General features: G+C 35.4%; 1 protein-coding gene across 3 annotated transcripts in view; it reads left to right on the forward strand.

Moving 5' to 3' along the window:
• The window catches only part of RORA (RAR related orphan receptor A), a 722413-nt gene extending 711924 nt beyond the window's left edge, over nt 1–10489 (forward strand). For all 3 annotated transcript variants that reach the window (XM_045449541.1, XM_045449543.1, XM_045449542.1), the window contains one exon: nt 984–10489. In XM_045449541.1, coding sequence (XP_045305497.1) covers nt 984–1148 — 165 coding nt within the window. In that variant the 3' untranslated portion in view covers nt 1149–10489. The remainder of the gene's footprint in view (nt 1–983) is intronic.
• Nucleotides 10490–11995: the final 1506 nt, after the last annotated feature.

An 11995-nucleotide genomic window follows, 5' to 3' on the forward strand; every position in this document is an offset into this window, starting at 1 on the left:
TTGGGTTTTTCTTCCTGCTTTCTCTTCTTTTCTCCCAATAGCTAAGTTCATACAGAGAGGGGAGGTTGGGGGTTAATTGCTGTTTTGTGTTTATTTTGCACCTGTTCAATGAGAGATTGAGGCAGGAATAGAAAATAGAAGAAGAGGTCTCTAAGACTCGTACTTTCTTCTCCAACTGTTTGCCCCAAGGCAAGGGTACCATCAGGTTCTTTTATCATAGAGGGCACCGAACATGTGGACAAGATCCACGATCCGTGGAACATGCTTCTTAGGATTATTCTGGTTGAGCTGATACATAGTGTGTATGGTGGTTTAGAGTTTTAAAAAAACGTGGTTTCAAGCTGTTACTATCTTCAGCTGGTAAATGGCTGATGCTGGGACTTCCGTCCAGGCCTTCTGACTCTTCTTTTTTTTTTTTTTTTTTTTTTTTAATTTTACTCAGGGCCTTTTGCTCAGACCCAGAATTGCTTTGTTTCAGGCAAAGGGCTTTCCCAGAAGAAACTTGCTGTCACTGGAGTTGGCTAGTACTAGTGCTGCCTAAAATACGTGGGGGATGCCATCATCTCTAGTTGCAGTGACCTCACCTGCCCCTGACTACCTCCTTGTCCTCTTCTCTGTCACCAGATGTCTTCTTTCTCCACAGTGGCAGAGGGCAGGGTTGAGGACAGTAGAGCAGAAACCATGTTGGAATAGGAGGAGGAGGTGAGAGGCTTGGGTTCTCATCTCAACTCTGCCACTCTTGCTCGTGAACATCTTTTCGGGTTGTTATATTATTTGTCTTCAGAATTGTATTTCATGTATACTTGATACTCTACGATGTACCTAAAATGTGTTTTTACCAGTCTTCCTTATTGAAGAAGACGTAAGTCGCTTCAAGTGAGTTTCACTGTTATAAACAACATTGTAAAGATCATCCAGGTTCTCTGATTTGTGATGCTCATGTCTGTTCTCTCCTCACAACATGTCCTTTCTTCCACTTGCAGTTAATATGCAAGGTGTCTACGTTAAGAGCCTTATGTGGACGACATACAGAAAAGCTAATGGCATTTAAAGCAATATACCCAGACATTGTGCGACTTCATTTTCCTCCATTATACAAGGAGTTGTTCACTTCAGAATTTGAGCCAGCAATGCAAATCGATGGGTAAATGTATCACCTAAGCACTTCTAGAATGTCTGAAGTACAAACATGAAAAACAACAACAACAACAAATTAACCAAGACACTTTATATGGCCCTGCACAGACCTGGAGCGCCAACACACTGCACATCTTTTGGTGATCGGGGTCAGGCAAAGGAGGGGAAACAATGAAAACAAATAAAAGTTGAACTTGTTTTTCTCATGCATATGATTTCCATTATGCCTACAGATATGGACCCTTTTTCTGTCTCAACTTCTCAATCATTGACCTCTGTTTACAACTGAAGGAGGGTACTGAAGTCGGAGGATTTCCTTTTCTTGTAGCTCACTGCCCACAGACTTTCTGCAGAGTCACCAATCTGTCGGTAACAACAGAGAGTCCAGCAATAATCGGTGACTGGTGTGCATAGCGGAGGTTGCGGCATTATTTTGCACAACTTGCTCTTTGTTTCATGAAGGAAGTTTTTATTTTTCCACCGATTATTGCCAGTCAGCAGGATGGCATGAAAAGGGTCCATAGCACTAGCAACAATAGCATTATAATATATTACAGGGTAAATGGGCATGAAGACTATATATAGCTAAAAGAGATATTGTTTATATATTGTTTTAATTAATATAAAATGTAGTTACTGGTGTAGCTTTTCCTGTTGAATTGATAAGGCACTTTCATTTTGCACCTTTTTCTTTAAATTAAATGCTAGCGTGTTCACTGTCGTGTCGCATGTGCACCAGAAACACAAGTTTAACTGAGAAGGCTTGGAAGGTACGTCAGGAGGTATTTATGCTGCTGTTTACAAATTACTTTTAAAAGACTGGCTGGTCATATCTAGAAATCACGATGTGGATTATTATTTTTTTTTTTTACACGTGAATTCGGAATTAGAACTCTACCTAAATTATACTTTGCTTCGTGGTAAGTTTAAGGATAGATGTGTTTATGCTTCATACAAAGTTGAATGATCGATTGGTGCTATGGACTTACACCATCACGCACATTATTTTTAAAAAAGCTTTTTTAAATGCCACCTCATGGAGGCAGGGGAGAGAGGGGAGGCTCATTTTACACAATTCTATAGTTATATGGAGTCCATCTCAACTTGGAACTCTTAATGCTTTGAGAACAAATCAGTAACCCAAATATTTATTGGAATTCAGCTTTTATTATAAGAAGGACCCAAAGATTATATCTGGAGCAAATACACACTCCCCATGTGAGGACATGAAGCATTTACTTTGTGAATGATTATGTTCTTGGTATAATCTAGGAACCCTAAGAGGATATCTCAGAGTAAACTAGTTCTAGACTAGCTGCCTCTAGATGCTATAATTCTAGAATATTGCTCTCCATAGCTCACAGACCCTGGATAGAGGGGCGAGAGAGGCATGCAATGCAGAACCAGTTTCTCTTACTTAAATATGAAATATTTTAAGCATTCAAAGTGAAGTTGATGTTAAGCTGCAAACATTTACTCTTGTATTTATCTTCACTAGAAAACTGTGGACTGTAATTTATTTTATTAAATATTTAGAAGATTGTTTGGCTTTTGTGTTCAGGTGAGAAATATTGAATGTTCTTGTTTAATTTCATGTTTTGGGGTTTTTTTTATTTTAATAATTCCCAGGGGGGAAGGGAAAATGAACAGTCTGATATACAGGTGTGCATATTTGAAAAATAAGTGCCCTTTGGAAATGTAGGCATTTAGAAGATGATTTTAGTCACCCTGGGGGTAGGATTCAAACTTGTGGTCTGACATCAAAGACCACGTTTGTACAGAAAAGGAAATATCTTCCCATAGCATAAAGGTGGGAGTGTCCAGGCAGCCCTTTATAGCAGAGAAAGTGTCTCTACCACCAGGGTCCCTCCTGAATCCTGATGTCACGTGGATAACAGCATGGGCTTCCCAGAGCCCGATACTCTGGCTTTAACTCCACTGATTTTCTGACTTGTTTCCTGAGGGATTTGGAGAAGAGGAAGGGATTATTCACACAAAGTGTGTATGAAGCCTAAATAACATCTTAAATTTTTTTTTCAAAAATATAGTAAGGGTTTAACCATAAATAGAAGACGCAAGTAATATTTACTTAAATTTCTTACAAGTATATAAAACTGTATGTGAGTGTTTATACAGAGAGGTTAACTATCAGCATATAGTATTTATATTTGGGCAAGAAGGGTTAAATCAAAATTTTAATTTAAATAAGCATAGTTCCTGTAAGGATCAATAGTATTTATACTCTGAAAAGAGTACCACGTTTAGTTCAGTTATTTATTTGTCCATCTTTTTTCCTATTATTTCTCTTGTGGGGGAAAATGGTATGGTATTGTTTTTTGGGGTGGTTTTTCTTTTGGTTTGTTTTTTGGTTTTTTGTCATTCTGATTCACTAAATTTGGGGGTGGTTTGATTAAAGTATATTAACTTCTTTTTAACCAAAGCTTTCTGAATATGACCAGCCTCAGGTGCTAGCGCATTAAAGAGCAACTAAACCTAATTCCAGTGTCCACTTGTGAAATGAAAAGAGCTAATTGAACTTCTCTAAGGGTGAGAGAGAGCATAATGTTGAGCTTAAAAGAAATTCCTTTTCCCAGAAGGGATTTTGCATGTACCAAATGCAAAAAAAAAAAAAAAAAAAAAAAAATGATGCTTAATCTCAATAGTAGTCCCACCATGGTGACATTGCTTTTAGAGTAAACCAAGATACATTGACATGATGCTGCTACCAGATCTTTCTGAAAGAAAAGCAAGGTGAGGATTTTAAGAGCAAAGTACATTGACAGTGTAGGGACAGAGCAGGAGAGGTGTGCTCGGTGAACAGAGGGAACAACTATTATTTGGATAAAAGTTGGGATCTGAAGTTAAACAATAAATTCAGTTTTAAAAAGTGAAGTTCAGAAAAGGATGTGAAAAACTTTGCATTTTTATTTTCTTTCTTACTATAGAAACACCTGTGTGATGACACAAAATACTTGGTGATACAGGACAATTATTCTTAAGAGTGCTTATAAACTAAAGTTTCCTAAACTAAAATATCCAGTAGTCTTTGAAAGATTGGAATCACATCATTGTTATCCCAGCTGCTATGTCTTGTATACAGTTTTTCATATAAGGTACGTAAGGCTTTTGTACAAAGCCCGAATACCTTTGGTTACAATGGTGTCAAATGATTGCATTATACTCTGGAGAACCTGGCCTTGGTCACAATGAAAACAAAAGTGCAGATGAAAGTGCTTTTTTGGACAGTTTGCAAATTGTGTTAAAGCTATGGATTTTTTTTTTTTTTTAAGTGTTCAGCATCCTAATTTGCGTTAAAGCTATGGATTTAAAAAAAAAAAGTCTTCAGCATCCTAATTCACCCTTCCTAATTTAAGGAAAATATGACTTACGGCACTGCTTCTAAGTTTGGTTGTTCTTTATAGTGTGGATACCCGGATCTCTGTGAGCGTATGGGGGTGGGCTGAGGGCCAGGGAGGAGGGAGTATGTGTGGGTGGGTGTGTATGCAGGTGTGGGTGTGGTTTTCGTGTGTATGATGTGCGTGTGTCGGACCGCTTCTAGGCTACTAAGTGTCAATGGAAAAGAAAATGTATTCAAAATACTTAAATCAAAACTAGAAGATGGGGGAAAAAATGACTTATTCTATACAAAGCCTTGTCTGGACCACTTTAGAGAGACTTCTATTTTTTTAACCCTTCTATAAATATTTGATGGCACTTGAAATATTCCTGCAATAAAATGTGATTTGTGTAAAGAAAAAAAAAAGATTTTGTAATGTGAAACAAAGAAAGAAAGTAATGTAATTTTCTAAAAAAAAAAATACAAACAAACAAACTTTGTATTATTTTCTTGATGGAATTTGTCTATCTGTCTTTGGGAAACTTTTTATTTCATTGAATGTGCCATAGTAGAAATATGTGTTTTTAGTTTTAGACTAAGAAATAGCTGTTTGTGTTCCGACATTCCAAAATGCAAAACAACCTAGTGGAATCTTGAATGAAAAGGTTTAAGTAGGATGTAAGCTTCTCTCATTGTTGCTTTTTTGCACATGTTCTCCATTCCTCTCTAGTGCAATATGTACATAGAGCACTTGCGGGTGTACCTTGATCCCTCAGGGAAAAAATACATATTTGTACAGTTTTGGTTTGTTCTGGGTTTTTTTTTTTTTTTGGTTGGTTTTTTTTTGTTTTGTTTTGTTTTTGGGTTGTTTTTTTTTTTGTTTTGTTTTGGTATGGTTTGGTTTTTTTTGCCTTTTGTTTTTGGCTAAGGAATGTCGATTGAATCACTTGTTATTGTTGAGGGGCAGCCAGATAATAATCCTAAAGCCACTGTTTTCAAACATTGATTGTTTAAATCACGTGTCCTTCCAGTGCTATTATTTTAAGGTAATAATAATAAAAAAAGTTATTTTCTGACAGTTCTTTGTGCTGATTGGTGGAAAAAAAAAGGGTAAATAAGCACCTTATGATTGACTTACTGTGAATGACAATCCATCTTGATATCAACAATAGAAACCCTATCACTTTGGAGTTGGGGTTAAGAGTCAGAAACAATGTGCTCAGGGATCTCCTAAAACTCTTCAAACAGGGTGGCCAGTACTACTGGGACAAATTGTGTTTTTTATTATTAATAATAGTGATAATAATGCTATCCCTCAAGGCACAAGTGAACTGTGTAGGACTGTGTGTGCGTGCGTGTAAACTCTTCACTATCGTCTTGTTTTGTTGAGTTCAAAATGTATGTGTTCTTCAGTCTTGTGTGGTTAAAAACATGGAATAACTTCCAAAGCAGTACTTCACAAGATACATTAATAGGCGATATACCAACAGGGAGTATCACTTCAAGTGCATTTCCACATACTCCATTTACCTTTCTCTAATAATTAAACCATCCATGATAAATATATTCATAGCATTATATATTAGGAACTATTTCAAATTCTACATGGCGTGCAAAAAATTGTTGAAACCACTCATGAGATGAGAGCCTGCTTATTGGTGCAGTGAAACAGGTGGAAGTTTGAACAAGTCTTTTCAAATGCTAGCAAATAACTTATTTTAATTGTGTTCTCCAGAAGCAAACCAAAAAATCCCTCTATGTAACACCATTCTTTTACTTCCACATTCATAGTTTTCATCCATTGAATTAATACAAGAGCTAATGTTTAAAGACAATATAACAGCACCACAAGCCAGCTTTTAGGTTACGTTGGACATTTTTGAACTGGAGCGTCGCTCTTATGTTTCCTTGTATTACTTTTCATAAAGTCAGTGAACCTCAGTATACTGTTGGCTTTGATTCTTCCATACCTGGAATACACATTCAGAAGAAGTTTTACATATTTTCTTACTCCCATAGCAGAGTATAATTTGGGAAAACTTTCCATGTTGTTTAGATAAAAAAGAAACTTTGACCTTGTTGGTTTTGATATTAAAGACTATGGAACATGGCAGAAATCTCTGTCTCTCCCTGTCTCGCTCTCTTACTCTCTCTGCCTATATATATGTATACACACACACATACATATAGGTATATATAAATACACATATACATATATACATACATATGCATATATATAAACACACACAGGTTATTGACGTTTTCACATACTGTATCATGTGATTGCCACTTCTTACTTATAAAGATATGATACAACAGAACCCTATGAAAACAACTTTATACTATGGATCAGATTAACAAATGTAATTGCAGTAGTAAATCTTGATCTGTTGCTAATGTCTGTAATACAAGTCTTCATTCTATCTCTAAACACTAGTATTATTAAAGAGGTGCCACCAGATTTGATTTTTTATTAAAGAGGCCTTCCTATTATTCTTAAGGTATGAGAAGGCAGCAGATTTGTAAATGTCTCTACATAGCAATCGGTTTCACTTCTGGGTCTGTTGCTTGTTTGTGTGAGATCAGTTTTGTCAGGCTCTCAGAATAATTTTTAAAATAATCCAGAAGCCTGGCTTTATACCAAGGAAACATCACAGATAGAGGGATCTCCGTGTTTAACCAGACCCTCAGATCTTAGAGCAATAAATACATTCATTCAGTCATTTACTTATTTACAAATGAATGACAGAATATTCAGTCCAAATAGAGATGTTTTTTCAGCAATGCAACATAAAATGGAGTCTTGTGTTGAGAAACTGAACATGAATATTTTAAATAGATGCCTATAGAATCTGTGTTTGCTGTTTACATTTAGTGTGTTTGCCACATTTCCTTTTACTTCTTTCCTTCTAAGGACTAATGAAAGACAGCTTGCTACTAGCATTGACACACTGCACACGCCATTATGTTGTTCTCTAAGAGCAACTAAACTCTCTCCAATGTCTGTGTGTTTCCTTTTCACTCATTATGACTTTAATGTGGATGAACACCATTTCTAGGAACTTGGTTATTATTAAACAGATTGCATATGTAAATGCAGATAATTCTTGAGCAATATAGTGAATATGATTTCACACACAAAAAATCCATATGTACTGTACACATCTTCCTGAATCTGAAATTCTCTTCTTATCCACAGTGGTTTGAAATCTCATATAAAACAGTGGTAAATTTTAAACGTTAGGACATTAGCTGGCTGCTTCTTTAAATGTACCTGTATTGTCTGCCTGCTCCTTTTGTGGAGATGTGTTTTTGTATTGGATGTTTGGGCCAATGGGAGGCTTCAAGCTACAACATATTTTCCCAGTTTAAATATATTTAACATATGACAAACCCCAGACAAGGCTTTTAATATGTATAAAGAACTGCAGTGTTAGGTGGTTTATTTGCAAACCGTTTTCAATGTTGTCCATTTTTATGGCACCTTTAACGATATTCTTGTTTCCAAAGTACAAAAAAAAAAAATAGGTTAAATAATCTAGCCATAACTGAATGTCAAGCAATAAAACAAATGACTTTTGTGCATAGACTTAAAAAAATACAAATTTTAGACATCTGCATGTAAATGCAATCTCTTGTTTACTGCTTTCTTCAACTTGAGCAATTGATTCCTTATTTACTATTAACTTAAGAACTTGTAATGGCCTGTAAACATTTTCTCTCTTACTCTTCTTTCAAATTTACCTTTGTCCCTGCTTTTAAGTCATAATATTTAATGTTGTTCTGCACATCTCTATACAGTTAACTTTTTGGCTTTCATTCTGTATAGATAAGAAAATGTTATATTATAAACAGCCTACTCAGTGCAAATATTTATCTGTTTATCAAATCCACAATATGCTGTATAATACTGGTTTTACTATATAATCTATTTTAGACATAGCTGTTTAGAACTAGAGTGTGCTATTTTTGTGTTTTTCTGATGTGTGGTGCTAGATAAGTTACTTTTGTGAACAACAAAAAAAACCCTTTTATTCCTAGACAATACCACCTTTGGGTCTTGTTAATTTCACTGAGTATAACTATATATTTGTATATATATACATATATATATATATATCTACCTGTTCCCACTGGCAGCTGTATCAGAGTGCTGGATTTGGGACATGCTTTTCTCTTTAAATACATAATATCATTATATAAATTATTCTAGAGTGTATTTAATTAGGATAAAATTACTTCCTTAGTATGGATATTTGACATCTATAGGGTGAATTTGTTTATAAATATGGATATATGAAAATTTATTAGCATTTACTTTATGTTTGCTACTTGGCTTTATACCGTATCTCCTGAGATGAGAAATAATTTGCCAGGCCTTCAAGATCCTAAAGAAACACTCTAGTTTAATGGAGTAATACTTTTGTTTTTTCTTACGAAGGAATTATATTATTGGCACCTGACAGAGTTGTGTACTTAGCTCCTATTATAGATGATAGGCATTTATATAAAATATCCTTGGTGGCTTGATGGCAGAAACTTTCCCCTCCTACCTGAGCCATGGGAAGCATAGAAATGTCCACTATCATGGCAGAACATGGGCCATAAAGCAAATTTGACAAGAGATGTTTTGTTTTAATATGACCTCAACCAGTTCCATGAACTGAGTGAAAGACCTTCACTTTAAAACTCTTTCACCTGTTCTCCCAAGACCTATTGGCATTCTTACAAATCAAAGTATATCAAATATCTGACTAAGGATGTAGTTAACCTTATTAAATATTGATTAGAATTGTTCTGTAATATTACTGAATTTGTAAGATCTTTAGCAAAGATTTTTGAGCAATTTATAAATATAGAGCAAATGTTTCTGTTTACTGCACTTTTTGTAATTGAAGGTAATAAATTCTCAAGCCATGGTTATTGGCTTCCGTGCACTGCATATTTACCCACAATTCTAGACATTTTCCATTTTTATGGAAGAGTTGCTGTTACCTTAATTATAAATGCAATCATGTGGTTAATGAGAGCGAATGCTAAGAGTTAACCTTTTAAAGTGAATTGGCTACAATTTAGGGAGAAATCTCTTTTAAATACAAATCACGTCATTCCTTATTGCTTCACGTAGAGATTGAAACCTGTTTTTGTTTTGTTTTGTTTCGTTTTGTTTTTCAGCACCATTTAGCATCCTAAACTTCCTGAGGGTAGAGATTGTATCTCTTCGCGTCTACACAATGGCCAGCACACGTCAGCATTTGATAACTGTTAAATGACAAGTGTGCCCAAATTAAAACTTTTTCCCGGGATTCTTTTTTTTTTTTTTTTTTTTTTTTTTGGTAAATTTATAAAGTATGTCAAGCCTTATGGTTAACACTTTCTTCTACAACCAAGTAATAAAGCCACATTTAAAAAGACCACATGAAATGCTGATTCTAATTGTGTGTAGGTCTTAAGGATTAAGCACACAAATGTCACAAAACTCTGTGAGTAACAAACTCAGCCTTCTGTAAATATACATGCAAGTTTGGAAACAGTAATACTGTACCTATAAATATATGCTGTCTGTTTTGTGTACAGTATGTAAAAACTCCTTTTCTGCCACACTAAAAATGCAAGCCATTTACGGGAATCCTAAAAACAGTATTGTACTAAAACTTTGCTAATGATCTTTATTAGAGGATCATCCAACTTTTCACTTACATTGGGTTTTCTTTTCACTTCACTCTTACGGTAGTCTGCTTATTTCCAGCTGTTTGTTATTTTATTGAGTCCTCAATTTAAAAAAAAAAATATTTTGATTCATTTTGTAAATACAAGCTGTAAAAAAAAAAAGAGAGATTTAATGTTGTCTTTTAAATACTCCGATTTTCATTCTAATATGAATGTTGTTATATTGTACTTAGAAACTGTACCTTTAATATTACATTACCTTTATTAAAAGTGCATTGAACACATCAATTTTAGATGTGCTTTATGTACTGTTATCCTATAATAAAACTTCAGCTTCTAATGGAACACTTGCCTGTTTTTCTTCTTTTTTCTTGGCTATTGAGTTGCATTGAGTTCGCTAGCTCACGTTTTGTCTCCAGAAAATGGACCAGAAGAACCTTGCTATTCAAAGTGCCATCCACAGATCATTCGCACTGGCATCACCTGCAACCTTGACCTTACTAGAAATGCAGGATTCTAGGCACCTTCCCAGACCTACTAAGTCAGAATCTGCATTTTTACAAGATCCCCAGGTGATTGGTTTGCAAATTAAAGTTTGAGCAGTACTGGTCTGTAGTATAGTCCTTTTTAAAAAAATTAATTCATTTCCATTTGCTGAGGGAAAATGTATAGAAGGATCAAGCTACCCTTTGGATCAGAGAAGTTGAAGAAAGAAATTTTAACCAGTCTGTTGATTGGACACAGCTACCAGAAATGCAGCATTGAGGATTCTCAGGCTGTTTGCTGTCTCAAAGAAGGGTGCTACGACTGATTAGTGGTATCTGCCCTGATGTATGGGAGGGGAGAAATCCTGAATGCACACCAAACTTTGTCATCTTTGCTTTAGAAATCATTACAATGGAATGTCAGAAATGATGCCAAAGACAGAAAAATCTGTCTTTACCTGAGCTATCTTTGCCCTACTCCAGTCCAACCACCGCTTGTGTAGATTATATAGAAGTAAACTAATAAATTTAACATCAGCTAAGTATCACAATATTTTAATGATGCAAAAACCCTCATCATAATTTATTTTGAAAGGAGGGTGCCCTGGTGGCTCAGTCAGTTGAGTGTCTGACTCTTGATTTCAGCTCAGGTCATGGTCCCAACGTCATGGGATAGAGCTCTGCATGGGGCTCCAGGCTGAGTGTGGAGCCTGCCTGAGATTCTCTCTCTCTCTCTCTCTCTCTCTCTCTCTCTCTCTCTCTCTCCCTCTGCCCCTCTCCCCTTCTCACTCACTCTTTCTCACTCTCTCTTAAATAAAATAAAATAAAATAAAATAAAATAAAATAAAATAAAATAAAATATTTTGAAAGTAATGTCAAGAACATTCAAATTATAAACTACCCGGAGGTCAGAATAAAGGCAACAGAGTTGGTATTTTCCTCTACTACATGCAATACTACAATATCTAAGTGTCTCTTGCACTCAGTAAAATAAATATGTGAATTGACCCCAAAAGTTGCTTCATGTGAGAGTCCCTAATCCTGCTTTTATTTCCAATTGCCTCAGAGAAGAGGAAGAAAAAGATTATGCATGTGAAATATTTGTAGACTGTCAAGTTTTACATAATTACAAATATTCACCACCTTCTAGCATCTCAGGAAATTAAGAATTAATGCACATAATGGAGTTCAGATTATGAAATCTGTCACATCCAGGCCTTTGGCCAAACCCATGCCTAACCTCCTTCTGATGAAAACAATGGTTTACACTCACCTCCGCATCATGTATTAACTTGCCCAGCTTCCAGAGGGATGCCAGAACAGGAGTATAAGAGGAATTTCTTACCTCCTGTATATAATGGTCTCA

This window comes from Leopardus geoffroyi, chromosome B3, assembly GCF_018350155.1.
Source record: "Leopardus geoffroyi isolate Oge1 chromosome B3, O.geoffroyi_Oge1_pat1.0, whole genome shotgun sequence".
Lineage (NCBI taxonomy): Eukaryota > Metazoa > Chordata > Mammalia > Carnivora > Felidae > Leopardus > Leopardus geoffroyi.